The 27,954-nt window shown below is 40.7% G+C and overlaps 2 protein-coding genes across 3 annotated transcripts in view; both read left to right on the forward strand.

Moving 5' to 3' along the window:
• Positions 1-24,366, forward strand: part of LOC140360496 (NEDD4 family-interacting protein 1-like) — a 115,411-nt gene extending 91,045 nt beyond the window's left edge. The window contains exons 2-9 of one of the 2 annotated variants that reach the window (XM_072445711.1): positions 11,463-11,593; positions 14,920-15,010; positions 16,660-16,790; positions 19,316-19,372; positions 20,637-20,724; positions 21,648-21,772; positions 22,668-22,734; positions 24,261-24,366. In XM_072445711.1, coding sequence (XP_072301812.1) covers positions 11,564-11,593; positions 14,920-15,010; positions 16,660-16,790; positions 19,316-19,372; positions 20,637-20,724; positions 21,648-21,772; positions 22,668-22,734; positions 24,261-24,364 — 693 coding nt within the window. In that variant the 5' untranslated portion in view covers positions 11,463-11,563 and the 3' untranslated portion in view covers positions 24,365-24,366. The remainder of the gene's footprint in view (positions 1-11,462; positions 11,594-14,919; positions 15,011-16,659; positions 16,791-19,315; positions 19,373-20,636; positions 20,725-21,647; positions 21,773-22,667; positions 22,735-24,260) is intronic. The other variant, XM_072445712.1, reaches the window with a different exon arrangement.
• Positions 2,418-8,627, forward strand: endou2 (endonuclease, polyU-specific 2). Its single transcript, XM_072445480.1, has 6 exons — positions 2,418-2,521; positions 2,963-3,068; positions 5,449-5,570; positions 6,502-6,614; positions 6,780-6,933; positions 8,347-8,627. Exons 1-6 carry the CDS (start codon positions 2,420-2,422, stop codon positions 8,599-8,601), a joined length of 852 nt encoding a protein of 283 aa, XP_072301581.1. The 5' UTR covers positions 2,418-2,419; the 3' UTR covers positions 8,602-8,627.
• Positions 24,367-27,954: the final 3,588 nt, after the last annotated feature.

The following is a 27,954-nucleotide window of genomic DNA, read 5'->3' on the forward strand; positions in this document are numbered from 1 at the left end:
CGGCCTCTACAGACGCTGCACTGGGACCAGGCCTCGAGAAGGGACGGGAACTGAAGCACACGAGAACCAAACGGCACCGCACCGACATCTGGGAACTTCACCAGAACCAACGGCGACGCTGAGAGGCGAGATCTGGACCGGTGAGTGTGTCTGGAGGGGGTGTATTCACGCTTCTGTCCCCTGACTTTGTCTGTTCTGGGACATTTGACTATTCAAAAGCTGGAATATCTAGTAATTAAAATGTTCATTCTCAAGCCACTGTTCTAATTGTATTAATTAATTAATGTATTAATGTATCGCTTGAAACTCATGGATTGTTTTCTGTTTTTGTTTTTAGAATGTGTTTTTTTCATTCTAAGGGAAATATAAAATTGGTTAATGATATTTTGAAAAATTCTCATTTTAGGCAAGGCAAGTTTATTTGTAGACAGATGCGTACACAAAGTGCCTCACATAACAGGAAAAAAATGCATAAAAATCGCAAAGACATGACAGAAATCGCAAAAACTTTCTATTCATTCAATTCAACAATTTTGCTGACATGAATCATACTTTTTGCCCGACTGGACCTCTCTGGCGGACACTCCAGACACTCTTTCCCATATTTATTTGACATTACCAGCGTGACGGGCGTCTCCGGGACGAGTACATCGCGTTTGGATCTATTCTTCCCCATGTTTGATCGTCCCTAGACGTCAGCGCGCTATCTGCCTCTATCTTACAAGTGCCCCAAACCCATTAACAGTTATAAACCTTTAGAACGATACAGTTTGAAATATGACAATCCAGTATCTGACGCACGACCTTCTGTCAGCCACGTTTCAGCTCCATTGTGCTGAGTTAAACGGACCAAAGCCCATTGTATTTCACAAAGGCAGAGGCGAGTAGTAACGATAACGGTAATAGTAACTTTACTCAATCACTTCTACTCGAGTACCTCTTGGTGTACTTGGGGAAACTGAGGGTCTCTGCGATTCCCCCAACCTTTCAAGAACCATTTGGATTTGCGAGTGGCACCAGATCGACACCAGGTCCAGTTGTGCCGTCACATTTGTCCTGATTTGGTCGTGATTTGACCCGGTTAAAGTTCCTATTACAGGTTTTCATGATTTTCTAGTTTTGACTTTATTTGGTTTATTTATACCTGTTGTACGTATAAATTATAGTTTTACACCAATTGAGTGGGTATTTGTGGAGAAAACGTTGAAACATCTGTGGAGAATGACAGGAAGTGACATCACACTAGGGACACTCGTTCCAGTCAAAGTTTATGCATAAATGACACAATGAAACAACATTTTTGACTCTCTAAACATTAATTATCGTCATCATATTTTCTAATATAATAATTGTGACATAGATGAATTTTTGCCCAGTGTTTGATGGGTAATTTCCTACTGTGATGTCATCAATTACAAACAGGAAGTGAAATTATAAACCTGAAAAATGTGCTTCTCTGTTATTACATTTTTTATAATTTTTAGCAACATTGAAATATATCTTAACTGCGTTTTAGCTCAAAGAGTCGTCCGACCTGTAGGGGGCGCTTGATCTAGACTTGGGTCGGTCCTGTTCCTTGTCTGTTTTGTTTGTCCCGGTCTAGTATTGAAATAATGGCAAGGCAAGTATTGAAATTTATTTTTTTGTGCCCAGATGTCATTCTCGGTTTGTCCTGGCAATCAGTGGCGGAAAGTGACAAAGTACAAAAGTAAAAGTACCATGTTTAGGTATCTGTGCGTTATTCCAGTAAATTAACTCAAGTAAATTAACGCAAGTTTGACAATGGATACTTTTTAATTTTTACTTTTATTTCACTACATTTGAGATCAGGCGTCTACAAGTTTTTCGTCCATTTTTCTTCTGTTGTATCAATGTTATTTAGTTCATTTTTGAGTTTTTGTGAATTTGAGGTAAGTGGGGGGGAAGTTTTTATTTTAGTTAATTTCTGTATTGTCTGTAATGAAAAAAAACAAAGTAAAAGTATTATTTTCTTGCTGTTCATGGAGATCTTGCCGACATTTTTGAGGAGGACCAACAATCAGGACAATTCTTAATCACAATTTGACGCTTTAATAGTTCTCAAAACCTGTGTGAAACGCGTGACACTTTAACTCGAGTAGGCAAAGAACGTGGTCGTATGTTTACACAATCATACAAATACTTACTTAATACCCCAGAGAGTAAAGTTATTTTTAAAGTTATTTGTTATTTTCATCAGTGTCTTTGGTCTGACCGCTACAAATGAACAGGAAACACACTGATATATCACGTCTGCGTTCACCATTAGCGCTTAAAGTCTCTGTTCCTTCGGCAGATAAAGCGCCGAGGCCAAACTCCTCCCCATCCACACCTGCGCAGGTTGTTTTTTTTCTCCTCGCCCGCCGACCAAAGGGTTGCCGGTCCAACGCAGCGAAGCACGATGATCGAGAGCGACCGCGAGCTTTCGGCCATGGTCCAGGAGCTGTGGGACAACGACGCCAACCGACTGCGGCCCGGGACGGACTACCGCATCTCCCTGCAGGTACCGCCTCCTTTTACCATCAGTGCGAGCATAAAACTGAACTAAAACTGAATATGAATCGTGGCGCAGCTTATTGAACATTCTGCAAACGACCAAAAGACAATAAAAATGACTTTTAAACTTTCACTTGTTTTTCTTGTTCTCCTTGAAGTTGAAGAGCTTTCGAATACGTTTGTTTGTTCTTTTTTAAGACAAAAGACGCTGTTTTCCCTTGATATGCTTTGGTATCGTGGTAAAAACAATCTATTTAATCAAGTATCTAAAAAATGCATCATAAATAATCTCATTAAAGACCGGAACAAAGTAAAACAAGTCTATTTGAATTGACTCGGTGACAGAATGATGCGAGTTTATTTTCGAGATCTGCACATAAACTTTGCAGTATTTGATGGGCTGATGGTGGTCTTTATGGTGGTCTTTTCTTTTATATTTCCTGAACAGGGGAAGGTCGGGGACACAATGGGCATCGACGACAAAAACAACGCACATGGACGTCCTCTTTTCTCATACGTGGACGAGAGCATCTTCAAAAAGGAGACTTTCTCGGGTGAGTTTGACTTTAAGTACTGTCAAAACGCAGACTTTCTTTGTTGAAAAGCTCGAGTAGAACCACGTTTCGCACATCTCGAGCGTCGCTGCGAGCCTGCGGCCTCTCTCTGCTTGATCTAATCTTCTGATGACGAACAGTGCAGCATTGAAGCGTTGCGTAACGACAGAGGGGACAAAGGGTCTGTCAGGATTTAGAGTGAAGCTTCTGGCGTTTTAAACTGTTTTATTCAAGGTTTTAAGGTTGAGAGGCCGAAACCTTCTTTTCTCCGTGTGTTTGTTTTTCCTCAAATGTTCTACAAAATGGCATAAAACCACAGATGTTTCTACAGTAAAAACACCTGAAATGTAAACGGTTTGTGCCGGAGCGTCATATTTTCCTGAGACGAGGACTGTCTTTGACCTCTCCTGTTTTATTGACACCAAAACTGACTCAGTGAATGCGATTTTGCAATGAATTCAATACCAAACATACACTGGAGCGGATATGCTGTTAAAAGTGAAGTTTAAGGCATGGCAAGTGTAAAAGAACGGCTTAAACTTTGCATTGTTTCAGTGTTATGAATTAAACTGCCTCTATTTTATTTTATTTTATTGGTGCACAATCTTTATCTCTCATCACAGCACTGAGACTGCTCTTGTCAAGGTGACAAATGACATCCGCCTGAACACTGACACGGGCAAAGCTTCAGTCTTAATTCTGTTAGATCTGAGTGCTGCTTTTGACACTGTCGATCATGGGATCCTCTTACAGAGACTAGAGGACTGGGTGGGCATCACTGGCACTGCCCTAAACTGGTTAAGGTCCTATCTGGAAGACAGGAAGTACTTTGTTGAAATTGGTAGCTGTGTCTCAGACCACATGACCCTGACCTGTGGAGTGCCCCAAGGGTCAGTCCTGGGTCCCCTTCTGTTCAACCTCTACATGCTGCCGTTGGGTCAGTTGATACGCAGTGAAAATGTGTCCTATCACAATTATGCAGACGACACTCAGATCTATGTTTCACTGTCGGCAGGTGACTATGGACCAGTAGATTCACTCTGTCACTGCATCCAACAGATCAGTTTGTGGATGCAAAACAACTTTCTCCAGCTGAACTCAGACAAGACTGAAATAATCGTTTTTGGCCCACAGAAACAAAGAGAAAGTGTTAGCGTCACCTCCAGAGTCTCGCTCTAAAACCTACAAACCAAGTTAGAAATCTGGGGGTAATAATGGACTCAGACTTGAACTTTAACAGCCAAATCAAATCAATAACATCAGCAGCTTTTTATCATCTAAAAAACATTGCCAAAATCAAAATGATAGTTTCTAAACCAGATTTGGAGAGACTTATCCATGCGTTTGTCTCCAGTAGATTAGACTACTGTAACGGCCGCTCACTGGTCTCTCCAAACGAGCTGTAAAACAGCTGCAGTACATCCAGAACGCTGCTGCTCGGGTCCTGACTAGAACCAGGAAGTATGATCACATTAGTCCTGTTCTCAGGGACCGGCCTCCTGCTGGTGCCAGAGTCAGGACTAAACATGGACCGGCCTCCTGCTGGTGCCAGAGTCAGGACTAAACATGGACCTGCCTCCTGCTGGTGCCAGAGTCAGGACTAAACATGGACCGGCCTCCTGCTGGTGCCAGAGTCAGGACTAAACATGGACCGGCCTCCTGCTGGTGCCAGAGTCAGGACTAAACATGGACCGGCCTCCTGCTGGTGCCAGAGTCAGGACTAAACATGGACCGGCCTCCTGCTGGTGCCAGAGTCAGGACTAAACATGGACCGGCCTCCTGCTGGTGCCAGAGTCAGGACTAAACATGGACCGGCCTCCTGCTGGTGCCAGAGTCAGGACTAAACATGGACCGGCCTCCTGCTGGTGCCAGAGTCAGGACTAAACATGGACCGGCCTCCTGCTGGTGCCAGAGTCAGGACTAAGCGTTTTGTTTTTTCTCTTTTATGTCTTAAATTGTTTTGTGCTGTAATTTCTTTGTGATTTTAATGCATTTTTCCTGTTGTGAAGCACTTTGAATTGCCTTGTGTGTGAAATGTGCTCTACAAATAAACTTGCCTTTATTAAGAGGTCCGTTTTACTTGTACAGTCTCATAATACAACGTTATAGGCACAATTTAGTTTATTTTTACTCTTTTCTCAACTCCATTTTCCTTACGAAGTAAAGGGAGTAAAACGACTACACCACGGAAAGGACGAAATTAAACTGAAATGAATGATAGACAAATGGAAAAAAGGAAAAGTACCATAGAAAACAAAAGCATTCTGTCAAAAAAAAGAGACAATCAAGTGTGTATTAAACTGCTTCTTTTGTACGGACAAGAATTTATTGCTGTATTTTGTCAGACCGTAACGTTATTGTGTTTTTTGTTTTCTTTAAGCTTTTATCTCGCTCCTGGACAACTATGAGAGCGCCACTGGAGAGCCGGAGATCGTGACTCCCGAAGAAGAGGCCGAGAACCAGAAGTTCCTGGACCTGATCATGCAGACGTCCACGATGAAGGTGACGCGACTCGTCAAACGCACTTCACACGTGGAAACAGAGCGTCAGCCGAAGCCTGTCTTTGTGTCGAGAGCGGGGCTTCGGCTGATGTGATCCAGATCTTATTCTAGAGCTTCGAAAACACGTTTGAGGAGCAGTGCGTTTTCAAGTTTTAATTCAGAATGGGCACGTTTTAATTCAGAATGGGCAAGTTTTAATTCAGAACGGGCAAGGTTTAATTCAGAACGGGCAAGTTTTAATTCAGAATGGGCAAGTTTTAATTCAGAACGGGCAAGTTTTAATTCAGAATGGGCAAGTTTTAACTCAGAACGGGCAAGTTTTAATTCAGAATGGGCAAGTTTTAATTCAGAACGGGCAAGTTTTAATTCAGAATGGGCAAGTTTTAATTCAGAATGGGCAAGTTTTAATTCAGAATGGGCAAGTTTTAATTCAGAATGAGCAAGTTTTAATTCAGAATGGTCACGTTTTAATTCAGAATGGGCAAGTTTTAATTCAGAATGGGCACGTTTTAATTCAGAATGGGCAAGTTTTAATTCAGAATTGGCAAGTTTTAATTCAGAATGGGCAAGTTTTAATTCAGAATCGGCAAGTTTTAATTCAGAATGATCACGTTTTAATTCAGAATGGGCAAGTTTTAATTCAGAATTGGCACGTTTTAATTCAGAATGGGCAAGTTTTAATTCAGAATGGGCAAGTTTTAATTCAGAATGGGCAAGTTTTAATTCAGAATGGGCAAGTTTTGATTCCGAATGGGCAAGTTTTATTGTCCTTGTCAGTGAACTATGAATTTGCTCTGACAATGAGTGCAACATAAAACTATGATTGTAATGGTATATAAAAAAAATTATAAAATTCAAATAAAAAAATAGACTATGTATATATCCGTGTTTTTCTCTAAATATCAGTCACCAAAAGTCTCTCCTGGTTTCAGATCGCTCATAAATACCTGGTGGAGAAGAACCTGTCGCCCGAGAACCAAAAGGAGTTCAAGAAACAGCTGTACATGATCTGGTTTGAGCTGTACGCGCGCAAAGGCTCCAGCAGGTGACGAAGCGAGGCTAAAATGTGACAAAATCGTGACTAAAATCAGACTTGCGCTGCATAGAAAAAGCTGTAAATCTTTCTTCTCGTGGACTGTACGTGATTGTGCGGTGAAAAACTCTCTCTGACGACCGTTTTTGTGTGTTTGCCGCTCGTGTCTCGCTCCAGGCCGGACTCCTCGGGCTTCGAGCACGTGTTCGTAGGCGAGACGAGAGCCGCTCGCACCGTCATCGGTTTCCACAACTGGATCCAGCTGTATCTGCAGGAGAAGCTGGGCCACATCGACTACAAAGGCTACAGCGTCAACGCCAACTCTCCTCAGGTACCGGGGCACGCGTGTTTGCAGCTGATAACACGGTTTGGACGGCGAAAACGTCCTCGAGATTCACACAGATGGAGTGAATTCTTGTTTTGTTTATCCCCGCGCTTTTCTGCAAGAAGTTTACTTATTTTGTTTGTATTCATCAAACTGCTTTCTCCAGGACGTCATCAACTTTGAAGCGTGTAGCTGTTGTTTTTAGTGTAGCCTTCCCTTGTTTTATATGTAGAATTTTCTCGTTTTCTTGTTTTATTTTGTGAATATAAGCCGTATTTTCTGGACTATAAGTCGCACCAGCCAAAAAATGCATAATAGAGAAGAAAAAACATATATAAGTTGCACTGGAGTATGAAATGCGTTTGCAAGTGTGAAAATAACAAATAATATCACATATAGGTCGCTCCAGAGTATAAGTATATAAGTATAAAGATAAGTATGAGTCGCACCCCGGCCAAAACTATGAAAAATACGGAAAATACGGTAAACATAAAACAAAAAAACACAAGAAACTGAACAAGACCAGAGAGAACAAACAGGAGATAAAAAAGAAAGAAAATGTACAAACAAAAATTAAAGTCCAAAAGAAATGTCCGATTTAGTACATTTTCAAAGTCCAAATGTGATTTTTCCATTTTCCTTATGTCACTTTATAATGTCCTCGATCATCAGGGGCAATTTGTGTCATCCATTGTGAGAGCCTTTTTCCTGCTGCAAGAAGTATAGTCCAAAAATATCCATTTATCGTGTCCGTGGCAGGAGTTTTGAGGCCCAAGTACATTTGTTTTCAATGCTTATTATGCATATTTATGTTGTTAAAAGGTGATATATCGACGTTTAGCTGTTCAAAAAGCGGACAGAATAACCTCAGTGATGCTCTAATACAGTAGAACCTCGCAAATTCTTCCGACTATGGTGTGTTTTGTTTCAGTAGACATGACACAGAGGTTTTTTTCTTATTTCACAAACCAAAATACATGACAACACCTTTTTTTATACCGTTAACTTAATGTTTCAAAGTCAATAATTTAGAATCATTGGTTTCTCGTGCTTAAAATTGTGGGATTCCTCTTAAGAAAGGCTGAAATCTACAAGAAAATGACAGGAAAAAGCAACCTTTTTTTCCACCTTTTTCTCACAAACTTGACATTTTACGGTTATAGAACATTTTAGAGACAGATATTATCCCATCAAACACATTCATGAATTGTTCAATATATGCAAGATCTGGAACAGTCCTTAAGATGTGAGACACGCTTCTAAAAGTGTATGAGTATTGGTGTTTTAATGTGTTTGTATTATGATTTTGACGCATCATTTGTGTAAAAACTGAGCTCTTCAAATAAGCATCTTCACAGAGACACATAAAGACCCGTTGCGTCAACGCTTCACTGACTCTCGCTCTTCCGTTGCCTTCAGCCCGACCAGAACAAGCACATCCTGGCTCTGCAGTTCAGCTGGAAACAAGGCTTCAAACCCAAAGGAAGCATCTTCATCGGCGTCAGCCCCGAGTTCGAGTTCGCGCTCTACACGCTCTGCTTCCTCTCGTCGCCGAACGAGCGCGTCAAAGTCCAGTTCAGCCTGTACGACGTGGAGATCGTGTGCTTCCACTACAACCAAAAGCACATCGGGACCACGTACCCCGTCCTGCTCAAGTACCAGAACGCAGAGTAAACGCAGAAGGATACTCAGAGTGTATACTTGATGTCTGTTTATTTTAGAGATACAATAAAGACACTTTCAAGACACTTTCAAGACACTTTGTTGTTCATGTGTGATCTTTTTAGGCATCGCTTTAGTCCCAGGTCCGGTCGTCAGGTTCAGTTGTTGTTAATATGGCAAGTCTGGATTGTAAGAAAATTCTTCTCCCGTTTCTATGTTAGAATATCCCTGTAAATAATTTATCATGATCAGAAAAAAAATAATTAATACCAGGTAAAACATGTTTTCATTACTTCACAGAATCTGGTCCAATCCAGCAAATCTTCTGCCTCTTCTCACTCACCAGATAGAGAAACAAAATTGTGGAATTAATATTATAAGAGAAAAAAAAATGTTTTCAACAAAACGTAGCATTTTTTTTTGTTTTGTTGTGTTTAAGGCAAGGCAAGTTTATTTGTAGAGCACATTTCATACACAAGGCAATTCAAAGTGCTTCACAGCAGGAAAAATGCATTCAAATCACAAAGAAATTACAATAACAGAAATACAATAAAATTAACTAAATAAAATAAAAATAAAAAACACCTAGCCAAATTTATCAGACCACATTGGCAGGCATTCCAGACACTCCTTCCCATATTTATTTAGAATTGTAGAGAATTTCTCTAAAGAAAGACCTTTTAATTTGAATACATTTAAAATGTGCTATTTTTAAACTTGGTATTTAAAATGTCAAAAAATGTAAGATAAATAAATAATATATAAAATAAAATAAAAAAGGGTAACGTGTAAATAATTTAAGACATAAAAGAGAAGAGTGCAAAGAGAAATCCTTTCAGTCATATGCGCAGCTAAACAAAACTGTTTTAGCTTAGATTTGAACATTGTCAGAGTAGTAGTAGTTTAATTGGTAAATCATATTACTAAACAGGTTTGGACTGTATTTATGCAGTAAAACAGTATTATTCTATCATTATCCTTCTACAACTAAGCTAAATACATACATCACTTGAGTTGCAGTAAAAGTTAATAAAACATGTATTTTATTCATCTTTTCTTTGATAAAAGTATAAAACATGTTTTATATTAGGCTTTGTGGGAGGTTAATGGCGCAGTTCAATAGTTTTTGCCCTGAAATCACATTATCCCTTGTATTTCTATCCTATTATGACCATGTTCTGTGTATAAATACATCCAAGTACTTTGTGTACTCGGCAGACTGTTTAGTAAAGACAGGTCACGGCTTATGCACCTTCATTAGAGCGACTGAAGGGGGCGACATGGAGTTTGTTGTGGCGGTGACGTCAATCCCTGACCTCGACTCAGATTTGTCAAGTCTTCACACAGAGGAGGCGGAACTAGTGAGGGAGTTTCAAAATATCTGTGGTCAGCTTTAAACTCATACGATCTTCACTAATCCCACAAAAACATCTCTGGTATTAGTTTCCCGCCTTTTCTTGTATCTTTGATTTGGCCAAACTACTTTAATTAACCTATAGGAGTCAATTTAGTCAAGATTTAATGCCATTGTCAGAATTCACAGACTAGGAACTTGCTTTAATGATTAGTCAGGAAAAAGTAAATACTGATGAAAGTATGCGTAAAATTACATTACATTACTCATGTTTTACTTGAATAATAAATATTAAACATAGGCAAAATTAGAGCTTCTCAAAGTAGCGGCCGTGCCTGTTTGGGGGGTCCAAAGTATAAAATCTAAAGAATAAAGTAGATGGCGGTTAATGTACCTTTGCAGATGGCTGAAGCAGAATAAGGTTTATGAAAGAAACAAGTGCAGACTAAACCCACGTTACACCTTTAAATCCCTGAGCTCCAAACCAGACCATAAACAAACATCAGTGATTAATCGAGTTAGTCAGCTAATGTATCAAAAAATGTTATCAACTAAATTTGACAAAAACTAAAATGTAAAGTGAAAAACTAAAACTAACGATGATGACTACAGTCTGTGGCGATGACCCATATTTTCTGCAGATAAATCAATAGCAACATTATTTCAAGTTTGCAGATTTAACAAAAACAAACATAAGAGACACGTGTTCAGGAGGAGCAGAGCAGCAGAGGAAGAAAGAAAAGTGTAGTAGCTGTCTCTCTTTCTTCTCTCTCTCCTTCTCTCTTTCTTTTTGACGGTATAGCGTAAAACACATACTTTGAAGACGTACAACTACAGCAGTTGGCGGTTTCATGGAATCAGACAATACACCGATGCTATTCCGTAACACATCGAGAACACAATTCAACTTAGAATATGAAACGACACAGAAATATCAGACATTTGTATGGCAAGCTTGGAAGAAAACGCCGGGACTGATCACGCAGGCTGTGGTACGCAGCCTGCGTGATCCTCCTGCGTCTCACCCTGTTTTTTCCCATGCTGGTTGGTTTTATTAGATATTCTGGAATAGGCGGGTCACATTTCTCATTGGTCAGCTTCACATCAAGGCACTTGTTTTACAGCTGGTATTTTTCCTAGAGATCAAGCCTTGGGTAAACATTACCCAAACTCCTCTGGGCTGTCACCCCCCTTAGGGTAAACATCCTTTGGCCCATCTTTACGACCCCTTCACAAATGCAGTTTGTCACACACCCGTTCTTCTCTTAGACTAATGATGCAGATAAAATATCACTATTATGCAGATAAAATACATCACAGAAATATAATCATATATTCACATTTCATCACAGGCGGTAAATGCACCTTTTCATTTGGCTGCCAAACGCCATTAAAAGACACACAACTATCAGCAGCTTTTATTGTGAAACGGTAACAGGAAGCCTCTTGTTTGTGGACCACGCCCCGTTTCCTTGACGCTCGCGCCCGCTGCTGCTGCCGCTGCTTCATCCTCGCTCCGCTTCACTGTTTGTGCTTCGCGATTATATAATTTCACTTTCGGCTGGTGTCTTGACGAAACCCACTTCGTCTGCGGCTGATCCCCGACTCTCTGAAGCAGGAATGGCCGAGCCCAGCGCCAGATATCAGCAGGTAAAACGAACCATCACGTCGTTTGTGACACATTCTGCGTTTGGGCTCGTTTACGCCTCAACGTAGCGCGAGCGAGCTAATTAGCATCAAAGCTAACACTGGGCTAAAATCTCACTGCAGTCAAAGAATTGTGAATCAAAAGTGTCATCCGTGGCACAGGTTTGACCATTGAATGTCTGTGTTTGGTGTAAATGAAAATGCCTTTGCTTTTTTTTTATGAATGATCATTTTTAAGTCTTTTAATTGAGGAATTGTCTCTCCACGTAAACTATAACGTAACCAGATCAAAACAATCATTAGTATTTATTAGCAGTTTATTACTATGGTTGAGTAATTAACAAATAACAATGAAGCAGAACATTTTATTCCATGTGCAATTGTTGCTCTGAATGAACGTTTCAGTGTAACATTATTTTCGAATACGTCTATGTTCACGTCTCAAGAAATATTCAACTCTATATCAAGTAAATTAAAGCAGCAACGATTAATCTGAGCAATCGTGACAGTTTGGGTTTTGAAATAATCTTTAATGTATTTTTTTTAATCGTAATGGCTAACTGGACTATTCAGACTCACTACTTTGTGTCAAGAACAATGGCAGTTATGACATTAAAATGGTATAAACAAAGGCTTATTTTCCTAATTATTGCACTTCATAAACATTCTCTGTCTAGACGCCGCCAGTCACCGTATTTCAACCTTTATTTGGTTAAAAATGTGTCACAAAATCACTAAAATAATCATTAGTTTGCGGCTCTAGAATCAAGGAGCTCAGAACATGCCTGAATCCTTTCCACATGTTCGTTAAGTACCGGCAGTTACATTTATTTCTGAGCATTTAAAACGATCGAGAATGTGTCAAATCTAACAAAGATTCTTCATGACGTCCTTTTAAAACTAAACCATGTTCATCGTGCAGCTCATGGACAACATTTATAGTTTCATTAACGTCTTTTACTGTGAAATTCAGTGCTTTTCGGTCTCATTTCCATTTCCCACAGTGTTGTTTTCTCGTCCTCGTGTCAAAAGGACTGTTCTGGCGTCCGTGGCGTCCGTGTCACGTGACGGGGGGAAGTGGAAGTCAAAAATGTGCCACCTCAGCCTCACGAGTGTGTTCTTCTTTTACACGTTCATATCTTGTACTTAACTCTCTTACAAGAGTTGTAACAGATTTATCTTTACCGTGAAATAAGCGATTGTTGTTGTGCTGCTGTGGTCGATTACCTTTAGCAATACTACGATTTTAACATCATTTTAAAAAGCCCAAACATTTACGTTTGAGTTCAGTTCACAAATTAACTTTTCACCTTTTGTAAAAATAAGACATATTTGTCTGCAATGTAAAGTCATTTGTGGTATAATTGTGTAAACTTACATATTTTTAGCCCTGATTTCGCTTCCGTTTTCAGTATTACTCATCGTTCTGTTCAAGAAGACACGTGGAAACGCACAGAGACTGGGCAACGTACACCGATATATCGCCATACACCGATATATCGCCCATCCCTCATTAAAACAACTTACACCGATATATCGCCCATCCCTCATTGAAACAACTTACACCGATATATCGCCCATCCCTCATTAAAACGTCTTGCAACCGATATATCGCCCATCCATCATTAAAACAACTTACACCGATATATCGCCCATCCCTCATTAAAACAACTTACACCGATATATCGCCCATCCCTCATTAAAACAACTTACACCGATATATCGCCCATCCCTCATTAAAACATCTTGCAACCGATATATCGCCCATCCATCATTAAAACAACTTAAAGGGCACGTATTATGACTTTCTTAGAGCTTTTAAGCATGTTTTACCTGGTTAAAAACAAACCTGGAGAGGCCTAAAGGTGGTTGAGAGGCCTAAAGGTGGTTGAGAGGCCTAAAGGTGTTGAGAGGCCTAAAGGTGTTGAGAGGCCTAAAGGTGTTGAGAGGCCTAAAGGTGGTTGAGAGGCCTAAAGGTGGTTGAGAGGCCTAAAGGTGTTGAGAGGCCTAAAGGTGTTGAGAGGCCTAAAGGTGGTTGAGAGGCCTAAAGGTGGTTGAGAGGCCTAAAGGTGGTTGAGAGGCCTAAAGGTGTTGAGAGGCCTAAAGGTGGTTGAGAGGCCTAAAGGTGGTTGAGAGGCCTAAAGGTGGTTGAGAGGCCTAAAGGTGGTTGAGAGGCCTAAAGGTGTTGAGAGGCCTAAAGGTGTTGAGAGGCCTAAAGGTGGTTGAGAGGCCTAAAGGTGGTTGAGAGGCCTAAAGGGGTTGAGAGGCCTAAAGGTGGTTGAGAGGCCTAAAGGTGGTTGAGAGGCCTAAAGGTGTTGAGAGGCCTAAAGGTGTTGAGAGGCCTAAAGGTGGTTGAGAGGCCTAAAGGTGGTTGAGAGGCCTAAAGGTGGTTGAGAGGCCTAAAGGTGGTTGAGAGGCCTAAAGGTGGCTGAGAGGCCTAAAGGTGGCTGAGAGGCCTAAAGGTGGCTGAGAGGCCTAAAGGTGGCTGAGAGGCCTAAAGGTGGCTGAGAGGCCTAAAGGTGGCTGAGAGGCCTAAAGGTGGCTGAGAGGCCTAAAGGTGGCTGAGAGGCCTAAAGGTGGCTGAGAGGCCTAAAGGTGGCTGAGAGGCCTAAAGGTGGCTGAGAGGCCTAAAGGTGGCTGAGAGGCCTAAAGGTGGCTGAGAGGCCTAAAGGTGGCTGAGAGGCCTAAAGGTGGCTGAGAGGCCTAAGCATGTTTAAAGGTGTCGCAGAGCACCTTTAAAGGCCGACATCAATGGAAACGGTGCATAATATGTCCCTTTTGAACCGGTTGTTTCAGAGGAAGCAGCTGCTGAGACGTTTGGAAAACACCTTGTGGTTTAGTTTAGTCTAAAATTAGACTTTGAACCAGGCCTTAGTTGCTTTCGTTTCTTGTGAATATATTCTGTCTCATAGTAGAAAAAGCTTCAGTTTTAGTCATCTGGATACAACTGAAGCTTTTTCTACTATGGAACACGCCTGGACGAATGAGGGATTACACCGACATATTCTGTCTCAGTCTGCTCCCGCGGCCTTCAGAAAGATTATAAGATCTGAAACACATGAATATGCCATAACCTGAACGCTTTGTGCTTAAAGAGTGTAATATAGCTGTAGTGGTCAGCGTTTGCATTATTTTATGGAAGTAGATTAGTAATAATGCCATGATTTTTTTGTGATGAAAAAGATGAGCAAAATGTCTAGTGGTTTTTACGCCACGGTTTTATAAATGCGACTGTTATTACTGTGTTCTGAGAGATTTGTGGAAGGCAAACGAGACGAAGATGTGCGGTGAAAAATGCTGAGTGTTTTTGTTTTGTTTCCGTTGCGCAGCTGCCGAACGAAGAGGACCCGGAGGAGCGACCGCAGGCTGCAGCCGATGCTCCGCCCCCACCGTACAGCACAGTCACCGAGGACAACGCAGGTCAGACGCATCACGGACACGTCACACGGACACGTCACACGGACACGTCACACGGACACGTCACACGGACACGTCACACGGACACGTCACAAGGACACGTCACAAGGACACGTCACAAGGACACGTCACAAGGACACGTCACACGGACACGTCACACGGACACGTCACACGGACACGTCACAAGGACACGTCACACGGACACGTCACAAGGACACGTCACAAGGACACGTCACAAGGACACGTCACAAGGACACGTCACAAGGACACGTCACACGGACACGTCACAAGGACACGTCACAAGGACACGTCACACGGACACGTCACACGGACACGTCACAAGGACACGTCACACGAACACGTCACACGGACACGTCACAAGGACACGTCACACGGACACGTCACACGGACACGTCACAAGGACACGTCACAAGGACACGTCACAAGGACACGTCACAAGGACACGTCACAAGGACACGTCACACGGACACGTCACACGGACACGTCACACGGACACGTCACAAGGACACGTCACAAGGACACGTCACAAGGACACGTCACAAGGACACGTCACACGGACACGTCACACGGACACGTCACACGGACACGTCACAAGGACACGTCACAAGGACACGTCACAAGGACACGTCACACGGACACGTCACAAGGACACGTCACAAGGACACGTCACACGGACACGTCACACGGACACGTCTGTTGTGATATAAACCAGGGAGAAGACTAAGAAAGTGGAATTTGACTGTGATTTCTGTGGTTTTGTGCCTCATTTACATAATTACTGATAGAATCGGGAATAATCAAATCTGAATGTCAAACTGTATTTTAACAGTGTTTTCTTTGTTATTGCTGTAGGTTTTGTTCTAGTTTTGAGCAAAATGAGTGTAAAACTACTCAGGAAATGTCCAATAAATGATTTTGTTTATGTTTTTGTCTGTAATGATACTTCAAATGAGTATCTAGTTTGAATACTAGTTTTAGTCTCGATTCAAATCTGGCTCTTGATTTATTTATTACATATCGCTGTTGTTGCTGACCACGCGATACTGAAAAAGTATTATTAAGAAACAGTAATATGTAATGTATGTATTTGTAGGGGTGGGAGATGTGGACAGAAATGGAATATAATACAAAAAATATTGATGTATTTGAGGATATTTTAAAACTGCAGCAAGAATGAGCTTAAACGCACCTGTAAATGTTCAAATATTGCACAAAATGTACCACAAAAGGGCAGAAATATCACTTTACACAGAGATTACGGTAGAAGTTTTTGCCTCTTTTCGAAGTACTTTTTAATAGTTTGATTATATACAAATTTGTACTTACTTGCGTATCGTCAAAAGAACAAATGCAGTATTGTACATATTTCAATCCACCTCCCACCTCTGTGTATTTGAGCGTACAAGTCCTTTTGGCAGAAATTCTATCAGTATTTGTATCTGGGCCCCTCCCACAATATCGCAGTAAATATCCACATTGTATCATATTACGTAGTACATAGTAACGGTGAAGTCAAACTTTGCTTTTGTTTTTCACGTTTATCGCCTGCTCGTCCCGTCTCCCTGATGTTATCGTCGCCACCGCCTTGTTTCAAAGTAACCACGGCAACCGATTTCCCCTTCTTTCCGCAGCGTTCTTCCAGTACAAGGACGATGGGAGTTTCCCGAAGCCTCCCTCCTACAACGTGGCCACCTCTCTGCCGTCCTACGATGAGGCCGAGCGCTCCAAGGCCGAGACCACCGTTCCCCTGGTAACGGCACGAGTGAGTCTGTCCTGCGCCGTAATCTCCACTCACAATGTGTACACGAAAGAGTCTTTAGACCACTCCCCCAACATCCTGGTCTTTACGTCGAGGCGTCACAAAATCACAATTTGTTGCTCATTTAATAATAGAATAAAAAATGTCATAATAAATGGCAATGTCCAGCTCAAATAATTAAATTGTATTGTATTGTTTGTCAAATCATCTTTTAAAAATGTATCTTATTAAAGCATTTGAAAATAAATGAAATAAATTAGATAAAATAAGATAAAATAAATACAATAAACAGAATAAATAGAATAAAAGAAATAAAAGAAAATATATGAATAAATAAAAAATCTTTTATTTGCCCAAAAAACACAAATTTGATATTGTGACTTCTCTACATGTAAAATGCATTGTTAGACTTTAATTAAAAGTGTAATTATTCTAATGAACACGATGAAGAAAAAAACTACAATGTTGGTTTAATTAACTTTGTCCAAAGAGAGGCTAAATCAAGACCAAAATCAGAAAAAGCATGATTAAAATCTACATTTTGTATTTATTTCAAACCAGAAAACAATTGCAATATTCAAAACCACCTGATGTCAGAATCAGAAAGGCTTTATTGGAACTTGTCTTGGTGATTCGGTGCAACATAAAACAATGAATAAATCAAAAAGAGAAACAATTTAAATCTACTATGGGATAAGAATAACTATAAGATAAAGAAATAGGCTTAATATGTACACACATTTACAGTTGAGTAAATATGTAGTGTAGTGATTGAATTATGGTTAAAGAGAATGATATGAAAATTCCTCGTCTTATCTGACCTTTTTGTTGGGTCAAATGTGTCAAAGTAATTTCTTTTGGACGGCTCAGATATGTTTATTCTTGAGATGTTTCTGCCAGACCTTCAAAAGTACACAATGTGCCCGATGTTCTCCTTCTGCTTATCTTTCTGCTGCGCTCAAAGAAATAACTCTACTTTTCCTTATCGGACGGGAAAGTGGACGAGAGGCATTTTTGTGATTTAGTCCAGAAAGAGGCCATTTTATGTATATTTTATGCACCATTTTTGCAAATCCTTTTTAATCTACAAAGCGGGTTAGACTGACCCAGAAGCTGCTCCTTCTGTGAAACATTTCAATTAAAAAATGAAGGCTATAGTTATTTGAAACCAAGAAAAACAGTGATAATCTATGTATTTATTATTATTCACCACCGCCTTTTTGAATTTATGAATCTGCATAATAATAAAGAGTGCTTTAATTTTTATTATTTATTTATGTATTTATTTATTTTTGAATGAACATACTTTGTATCAGCCTCGGCCAAATGTATCTTTCAATCTAAGCCATGACGTACTCTTTATGGTCCCTAAACAAAATATCAAACCCATTAGACCACATGCAGACTTAAAAGATCGTTTTAACACACCGTGCAGTCGTAGCGTTACTCATTTGCTCAGTCTTAATGTGCTAAATTCGTTATTACTGGAGTTCAGCCAGCGTTTCACTCAGGCGTTGTGTGGGGCACTTACATGCTCTCTGGTGGCACAATTGTGTATTACAAGTAAACTTTTGAGACCAATGAAATGGAATGCACCAGTTAATTGGGCTGATAATGTATTTAATGAGGAGTTAGTCGGTGAACCGTTGTATGTCGGTCACGGTTCAGCGACGAGAGAAAGTGGGCGGGGCTTACAGTTCATAGTAAAACATGTTGCGCACTCATGGTTTAAAATCAGGGTCTTTAACCATGTCTAACCTGTGCCATTGTCTTTGTCATTGGTCACTGGTCACATGGCAACACCGCAAACGGTCTTTTGTTCCACCTTGTGACATCACGAGGTGGGGGCGGGACATGATTGTGCACACGTGAGGAAAATGATCTTGTGAGGTTTTTCTTGTACATTTGGTTTGGACAAAAATTAGTTCATAAGATTCCCATCTTTCCCATCTGCTTTAAATGGACCCAACCATGTGAGAATTGCCTCATCCCGGCCTCTAATAGTGGGTGGTAATTCAGAAACTGCTCCTTCGTGTTTTTAAAGTCCATAAACCTTTAGCGGATTTATTCAGATCCTTACAAATTAATTTAGATGCATCTCAACTTTTAAACTCGCAGGCTACCATCAGATAATTTAGCCTCCTTTGCACTGCTTCTCTCTTGAATGTGTCGACAGTAATATCTAAACTGTGCATTAAAAAAACAAAAAAATGAAAAGAACACAGGTCAGGCTACATTTCTGTTCTTCCATTTGTTTTGTGCAATAATTCAACCTCAATCAAGACATTTACAGGCACATTTGAGCACATTTCAGCACATTTCTGACATTACACTGCCGTCCATCCAGAACTATAAAATATATGTATGAATAATACTATCCAGAGAACACAAAAGACATTATTGCTCATCCCGAATCCCAATGTTGAGGTTTAGAAAAATAGTTGAAAACCCGAAACAAAGGCTTTTCTGGTGAACTTAATCTGATGCCTGGTGTTGTTTCTCTGCCACGCCCGCTGCTCCCGCCGCAGACACAGCCCAGGGAGCGACGGGACACTTTTGACGATGTAATCCGAAGTTCATTCGAGGTAATCCTGACAATGAAGGAGGGTTTTCCTGGCCCCGCTTTGGCAGAACCCATCCCTTTTATTGTACGCCGTTTTCTCTGTGTATGTAGTGCTCGTAGCAGCAGTCATAGTTGTAGCTTCACGTGACACAAGCGCCCCAAATGGCGGCGTTTGGGTCAGAGGTCACGGTAAGTCGTCGTGCTGTGGCGTTGGTTTTGTGGTGACGTTTTCATGCCAAATCGCAATAACGTATCTGTGCTTTTTGTACTTGAAAGGCATCATATTTTTGGATATTTTTACCATCTGACTAACCTCTTAATATCACCCAACATTGCTTCATGTGCTGTCGATGTTATTGCAAAGTTCTAAAACTGTAGATTAGCTCCGGCGCGGTGTCAAAGGGAGAGTTAGCGTTAGCCTCCAAACTATGAAAACCCGGCGCCGTTTTGCCGACCGGGTTGGGTTAGATTAGCGATTGCTCGACCGCGCGACTAACACCAGAGCCTCGTCAGGAAACATTACTGCGCGTAGAAGTGGTAAGCGCAGATTATACATTAGCAATTAGCGCTACTGCGTACTAAACATCACGCTAGACAATAAGTACTACAAAACCTGCAGATATTAGTGAAGGCAGTAGAGGTTTACGTTTGGATGTATAAAGAACAAACATTTGTTCACGCCATCTTCAAACTTCAAATTCAAGTTTTTCTTTTTCTGGAAGAATATTGCGTATAGTGGAAGAAATAATTGTTTCATGGACTAGTTTACCTCTTCACAGAAAATACTTTAATGGTAATTTATTGTTAATTTTAGACTTCATTAAAGGCTGAGGCAATTTATATTACACGTTTTTAAGACCCTCTATATCAATCAAAAAAAGACAAACTTTTAAATAAATATATTCAAAATGGAGATTGTTTTAGCTAGAACTTTATTACAGTTGTGACGTTCATTCATCGCGGCCGCTGTGGAAACATATTGACAGTTTAAAAAGAAAAGTGTGCATACAATCAAGTATTATCAACGATTAGAGTAAAGTATAAAAGGTCTAGTCATTAACGCCTCTGTAGCACCACTTAAACCCGCGTTTGTAATCTAATATTTGAGAGAAACTCGAGCCTCGATCATTATTTATGCCAGTGAATTATAAATGCGTTTTGACCTGAAGGTTCTGATTTGTCCTCCTGAAAGTCGTGTTTTTGGTGTTGTTTTGCAGTGCAGAAAAACCAACTGAATAAAAGTATTTAAACCGACCGCCTTTGTGTGAATTTGTGTTTGAATCCAGGACGAGGACTTTGTGACCAGGGACGACTTTGAAGACGCGGACCAGCTGAGGATAGGAAACGACGGGATCTTCATGCTCACCTTCTTCAGTGAGTCTGACTGAGATTTGTGGCAACGTTACGTGGTGAATTGTCTTTATTATGCAACTGAAGGCGCTCTTACATTTTTAGATTAATGTATAGTTTCATAATCGCTAAAAATGCTTGTGAGTCCGAAAATCGTCACTTAATTTTGTCTGCGAAGTTATGTGCTCTATCTACCGTATTCTCCGGAGTATAAGTCGCACCAGCCAAAAAATGCATAATAGAGAAGAAAAAAACATATATAAGTTGCACTGGAGTATGAAATGCGGATGCAAGTGTGAAAATAACAAATGATATCACATATAAGTCGCTCCAGAGTATAAGTATAAATATAAGTATAAGTCGCACCCCGGCCAAAACGATAAAAAAAAAGGTGCGACTTAAATACAACACTGTGTTGTATTTTTCTTGAATATTTTATAATTATTAGCTATCTGTCTCTATATATTATTAGAAGAAACATTTTTCACATCAAATAGCATTTTACATGATGCACCGGTTCAGCTTTTTCAGGTCCGATACCGATACTTGTGCTTTGAGTATCTGAAGATATCGACCGATACCTATATTCCTAAAACTACTGCAACGTGTTATCTAAACATTCTAAAATATTAAGAGTTTTAAATACTAGAATAATATGCTAATAGCAGTCGTTTTACAGAAGCAAAACATGTACACAAAACACAAGTATCACATGTCAATATTCACTGGGTTGAAGTTGGTAAAAATCTGATTGTCGAGCAAAATTTGAGTATCGTATCAGTATTGGAGGTTTGTAAATTGATACCTAATCCATTCATCGGTGTTGTGTCTCCCTAATGCCACAGCTCTGACTTCAGTTTGAAATATCAGTGAAATGTTCCCTCACAGACCTAAAGGGGGCGCTGTCTTTACTTACTAACCGCTTCCACGTGTCGTCTCTGCTTCAGTGGCCTTCCTGTTCAACTGGATCGGCTTCTTCCTGTCCTTCTGCCTGACCACTTCGGCGGCCGGTCGCTACGGCGCCATCTCCGGGTTCGGCCTGTCCCTCATCAAATGGATCCTCATCGTCAGGGTAACGGACTCGACTCCCGAGCGTCTAGAAATCAGATTTGATTGCGATTGTTCGGACAGATCGTGTGCTTGGCTGCGAAGTTAAAGGACACATATTTTGCCTTTTTATTTATCTTTTAAGCCGATTATGACATCGCCCTTTCATCAAAAACACACCTGGAGTTGTTTTTTCGTGAATCCAATTTACCTCAGAAAATATTCAGTTTCAAATTTCGTGACGTCATAGGTGGAGCTTTTTTTTTAAAGTCTATACAACTTGTTAAGCCGAATTGCTTAATGGCTAGCTTTTGTTTTGCTCTTTCCTTCTGTTGCAATGCCCTCTCTGGCCCGTAGATGGAGCGCTAACACTGAATCCTAATGAGGGATCGCCTACGAATAGTGAACGAGTGTGGTTTTCAATACATTATTTAAGTTGAAATCTAAAAATGCTCAATAGCATGTTTAAAGGCAAATATATGTACAACAAATGCATAATATGTGTCCTTTAATGAGACTTCCACTGGCAAATGGCAGAAATGGGCTCCCGGTCAGAGAAATGGGCTCCCGGTCAGATAAACGGGCTCCCGGTCAGATAAACGGGCTCCCGGTCAGATAAACGGGCTCCCGGTCAGATAAACGGGCTCCCGGTCAGATAAATGGGCTCCCGGTCAGATAAATTAAAGAAATAACAAGTGATAAAAACTGTTTGACGCTGAATAAAATCAGTGAGAGAACCTATTTAATTATGCTGATTGTTTATGCTTTCTATAAATTTACAAAATCTTAGAACCAAAAACCCATTTAAAAAAAATATATACATATTTATTTATTTAAATTTTATTTAACCCATTTAAATTAAAAAAAATAAATAGTTGATGACTAAAACTAACATTCATTCCTGTGCTTTGTGGTTGCAGTTCTCCACATATTTCCCTGGGTATTTCGATGGGCAGTACTGGCTGTGGTGGGTCTTTCTGGTTATGGGTAAGTAGCAAAGATAATGACCGTACCGTGTATTCAAATATTTGTGCATTTGAGTCCGTAGCTTGCGCTCGTTTATGTGATACTTTGGTAAATGTAACGTAGCACTAACCAACCAGAACATGGAAATCCCTCTGGACTTTCCTTTGCGTCATAGAAACCAAACCAATGTCTTCTGCGTTCACGGCTACAATCCAACTCCACTTGTCCCGCTGCGATATAACCAACATTACATTCATTTAAATGTTCTAAAGAAATGAAGACATAAATGACAATATTAATGTCCTGAATCTAAAGAATACAGACTTTTAAAGTGGCTATACTGGATTTTTGTCCACGTAGTTAAGGTTAAGCGACACTAGACTGTCTCTGTGGGGGAACGTGTCCTTCGATGCCGCTCCGCCGTGCGCAAAAAACACAAAACAAAACTGTGTCGAGTTATGTCAGCGCCTCAACTCGTTCGGCCAATCGCTACTGTCGGCGTCTAATTATAAAACCAGAACCAGGAAGTGCGCCGTTAGCATGCTAGTTGTGGTTAGCATGCTAGTTGCGGTAAGCATGCTGATTGCCGTTAGGATGCTAGTTGCTGTTAGCCTCCTAAGGGCAACTAGCCTCTTAACGGCAACTAGCATCCTAACGGCAACTAGCATCCTATTTGCCGTTAGAGGCTAGTTGCCCTTAGGAGGCTAGTTGCCCTTAGGAGGCTAGTTGCCCTTAGGAGGCTAGTTGCCCTTAGGAGGCTAGTTGCCGTTAGAGGCTAGTTGCCCTTAGGAGGCTAGTTGCCCTTAGGAGGCTAGTTGCCCTTAGGAGGCTAGTTGCCCTTAGGAGGCTAGTTGTCGTTAGGAGGCTAGTTGCCCTTAGGAGACTAACAGCAACTAGCATCCTAGTTGCCCTTAGGAGGCTAGTTGCCCTTAGGAGGCTAGTTGCCCTTAGGAGGCTAGTTGCCCTTAGGAGGCTAGTTGCCGTTAGGATGCTAGTTGCCCTTAGAAGGCTAGTTGCGGGGAGCATGTTAGTTGCGGTTAGCATGTTAGTTGCGGTTAGCATGTTAGTTGCGGTTAGCATGTTAGTTGCGGTTAGCATGCTAGTTGCGGTTAGCATGCTAGTTGCGGTTAGCATGTTAGTTGCGGTTAACATGCTAGTTGCGGTTAGGATGCATTCAATCTAAAGACGAGCCCCGATGACTACCTTCTTGAAACGTTTTGTACGACGGATCGAGGGACTGCTCCGATTTGCACTACATCATCAGTATCACCACAGCATCAGTGTTAAAGATGATTGAAGCTAAATTACCGTATTTTCCGGACTATAAGTCGCACCAGCCAAAAAATGCATAATAGAGAAGAAAAAAACATATATAAGTTGCACTGGAGTATGAAATGCGGTTGCAAGTGTGAAAATAACAAATAATATCACATACAAGTAGCTCCGGAGTTTAAGTATATAAGTATAAATATTTGAAAAAATTGAATTATGAAAAATTATGGAAAATACGGTACATTTAAAGCTGTAACGTCTCCTTTTCGCCCCAGGCTTCATGCTCTTCCTCCGAGGCTTCATCAACTACGCCCGGATTCGCAAAATGGCCGACTCCCTGTCCACGCTGCCCCGCACTCGGGTCCTGTTCATCTACTGATCGTCCCGGGCCCGCCGCATCCCACTATAACGGGGACAAAATCGGTCTTTTATCCCGACGAAAAGGGGGGGGGACGGCTAACACGCTACTGTCTGTTTTATCATACAATATCCATAATCCGTTTCGATGTAATACACTGACAAATGAGTTTCTAATGGTTCCGTGTCCAGTGCTTTTCGCGACCATGACGTGAGCGTACATAAACGTATGCCTTATGTCCTGTGCATGTTCTCACCGCTGCCACCAGAGGGCAGTGTCGCGCCATTGAATAAAGAATAAATTATCTCCAGTCTCTCCGATGAGGTCAATTCATTTGTATAGAAAGTTTATATATTGATTTATGCACTGTAATGTATGTCAGATTTTTAACTTTGACGATCGAGCGCGTTTTATTTCCTGTTAAGTTAAATGTTTTGTTGGGTTCGGTGGGATTAACCGGGTAAATGGGATTTGGGTGGTTGGGTATCCACTAAGCATTTTCCGTGTAAAATAATAATGTGAAAACACTGTAGACACGATGCACAGATTCTTCTGTAACTGTCCAGTTTATGGAAATTAAATGCACGGGTTGAAGTGTAAAGAGGCGGTTGGGGTAATAAATTGTCTTAAAATCACTGGTATCGTCTCTTTTTGAGCTCTATATTTGCTTTTTGTGGATGTCAATGGATGAAATCTTAAGACCGGATGTTCCAATTGTAGAGATGATTATTCAGGTCACAATATGATAATAAAATTACCAAAAATAATAATTGTGACCATTTTAAAAGCAAAATGAACTGTTTTTGTTCAATGTACAGCCCCAAACATAAACTTTGATGTAAAAAACTGGCTGTTTTTGTCATTTAATATTATTTTGACTTTTATAAAGTAGATTTTCATAAAGCCGCTCACAAAAACAGTGAATTATTCATGTTTTATTCTTTATTCTACATATTCTGACCTGAATCATCATCTCTACAATTGAAACATCTGCTCTTCAGATTTCATCCATCTTATTCTAATGTATAAATGATTTTTACTGTGTCACTGACTTGTTTGTGCTGTTTATTTACTTTCTACTGCAAAAAAAACACCACGACTCAACGATTATTCACGATTATTGAGACTGTGACTGAACAACAGTGAAATATTTAAATTTTCTTTCATTCCCGAGGTCTGACATGTGACATCTTCCTCAAAATTGTGACCGACTGAAATTTATCTTTCTGAAAGACAAAATAATATTAGATTGGACAAAAACAGCCAGAGAAAATAAAGTTTTTTACATTTAGGTCTATTTTTTGGGCTGTAAATTGAACAAAAACAGTGATTATTGAGACTGACCAAACAAAAGTGAAATCTTTCATTTTCTTTTGTTCCCGAGGTCCGACATGATACTTTTTACTCAAGTTTGTGAGCGGCTTTGCGAAAATGTACTTTCTAAAGGACAAAATAATATTAAATCTGACAAAAACATCCAGATAAAATAAAGTTTTTTACATTTAGGTCTATTTTTTGGGCTGTAAATAGAACAAAAACAGTTAATTTTGCTTTAAAATGGTCCCTATTATTATAATTTTGATTCTTACCTGAATAATCATCTCTAAAATGGAAACATGCACTCTTTAAATTTCACCTCACTGTGCTTCTGACCCGTCTGTGCTGTTTATCTGTTAAATCTTACTCGATAACAATGTCTTTAATATGCGTTTTTTGTGCTTGGATGTGCAGTTGGCGTGCTCAGCTGATTGGTCCAGTGTCTCAGCGCGTCTTGTTGTCGTCGTCGTCGTCGTCGTGGGAGCGGTGAATAATCGCGAGCAGGCGGCGGTAACTCGGCCGGTTTGTCGCCTCGCGTGTGTCCGACGCCGAGCTGCTAAAATGACCCGTCGCTGACCAACTCGGCGGTCGCTGGACTTCCTCGCCGCGGTTGGAAATCCTGAACACAAGAAGAAAAAAAAGAGTCTCCTGCAAAACATGTTTTCAGGTCCACGTTTGAGGCGCGTCGCGAGGTCAAGTTTGAGGTGAGAAAAGGCCGCGAATAAACAAGAAAAAGCAAACAGAGCGGATCGCGGGCACTCGGGATAAAACGGAACGTCCGCTTTGTACCGACGCGGTTTGGAAGTGTTTTAAAGCGGCACTGTGTAACTTTTCTGGCACTTATCGCAGTATTCGATCGGTTTATTTCTTTATTTAAAAAACGTTCGCACAGAGTTCTTAGCATTAGCTTTCATGGCGTCAAAATCGAGGACATCCGCGGATCGCTGCGTCGGATTTTTAACATTTTTAATTGCGATTTTGATCTGAAACGACCCTAGCGAGCCGCAGATTCTACTTTAATTTTTGGACATTGGTGCTCAAATGGCTACGCGACGCTGCCAAATCCTTCTTGTGTCGTTTAAGAAAATAAAATGTGGGTGCGGAATCTAGAGAGGAGAATAAAGATCGCTCTTAACGCTCATGAATCACTTTAAATACAACCCCGAGTGGTTTAATGACAAGGAAAACAAGTATGTGGTTAAAAGCTTCTAAAAGTTGCATAATATGTCTTTAACTTTAATGTAAAATAAAAATGTTCTTAAAAAAACTACCATAGAAATAACGTATCCACTGACGAGCAGATTATTATTTTATTATGAACCTTTATTTATACAGGGGAAGCCAGTTGAAATGTTCCCTCTCCAGAGTACAACGTTTAGAATAAATACAATAAAATACATATAGAAGTCTGTCAATTCGTCAATAAATACATTTGACATGAGCAAACAGAAGCAGGTTTGAATGTTATTATAACCTATTGTCTTTAAATCAACATGTAGTTTGTTTAAGAGGCTCTTTTTCTAACCCAGATCCCAGCTGCACTGCCCCCGGAGGACGAGCAGAGGAATTAGTACATCTTACGTTTAAAGTGGAACTAAACACAAAATCAACTTCTTTGCGGCTAAATCGTCAACGTTTTTGCCATTCTAACAGAGCAGGTTAGGCTAGGTTCATTTGCAGCTTTTGTGGCCTCGGAAACTCAGAAGATCCAACTTCCGAGTGGGAAAAACGGCTTAAGCGGGTCAGAAATTCAATGATTTTATTTCCAGTTACGTACACACACTATTTTAGCCGCTTCACTACAATCAATCAAGGCATCTGCAACAAAACCTTGCAAAAACATCTCTCATTATTGTTTATTCATCAGCCGTTCACCTTGAAGAAACGGGACACGCCCTCACGCGATTCTCCCGTCCCGACACTGACACATCTTTCCAACGAATCACCGAAGATAATCGAGCTAAAGTCTTTAACGAAGCTTTAACGAACGGTTGAATTTCGAGAAGTCGGGTGAACATATCGTCGTCCAGACCCGACGTCGCCGAAACGAACCCCTTTACGGACCGTTCTCGTGACCGTTTTTGATTTGAACTACAGTGACCCAGCTCTCTCACACAACCCAGACATCATCCAAACATCCAAACTCGGGGTCACCGGGTGCGGGTGTTCTCCAAATCCACATGTCGCTCACTCCTTGGCCCCTTGGCTCCTTGGCTCCTTGGCCCTCAGTGCGCCAGGAGCTTCGCAAAGACTGGGAAGTGTTTCTCCGCCGTAATTGCCGGGGATCGCACAGG

The sequence above is a fragment of the Eucyclogobius newberryi genome, unplaced genomic scaffold (genome assembly GCF_026437365.1).
Source record: "Eucyclogobius newberryi isolate DKJ021-1_F unplaced genomic scaffold, fEucNew1.0.hap1 SCAF_15, whole genome shotgun sequence".
NCBI classification, from domain to species: Eukaryota; Metazoa; Chordata; class Actinopteri; order Gobiiformes; family Gobiidae; genus Eucyclogobius; species Eucyclogobius newberryi.

Bases quoted from the DNA above. Each gene is read 5' to 3' on its own strand.
- endou2 (XM_072445480.1), top strand. From the start codon at position 2,420: ATGATCGAGAGCGACCGCGAGCTTTCGGCCATGGTCCAGGAGCTGTGG. The intron at 2,522-2,962 runs GTACCGCCTCCT...TTTCCTGAACAG, and splicing joins ACTACCGCATCTCCCTGCAG to GGGAAGGTCGGGGACACAAT. The intron at 5,571-6,501 runs GTGACGCGACTC...TCCTGGTTTCAG, and splicing joins TGCAGACGTCCACGATGAAG to ATCGCTCATAAATACCTGGT.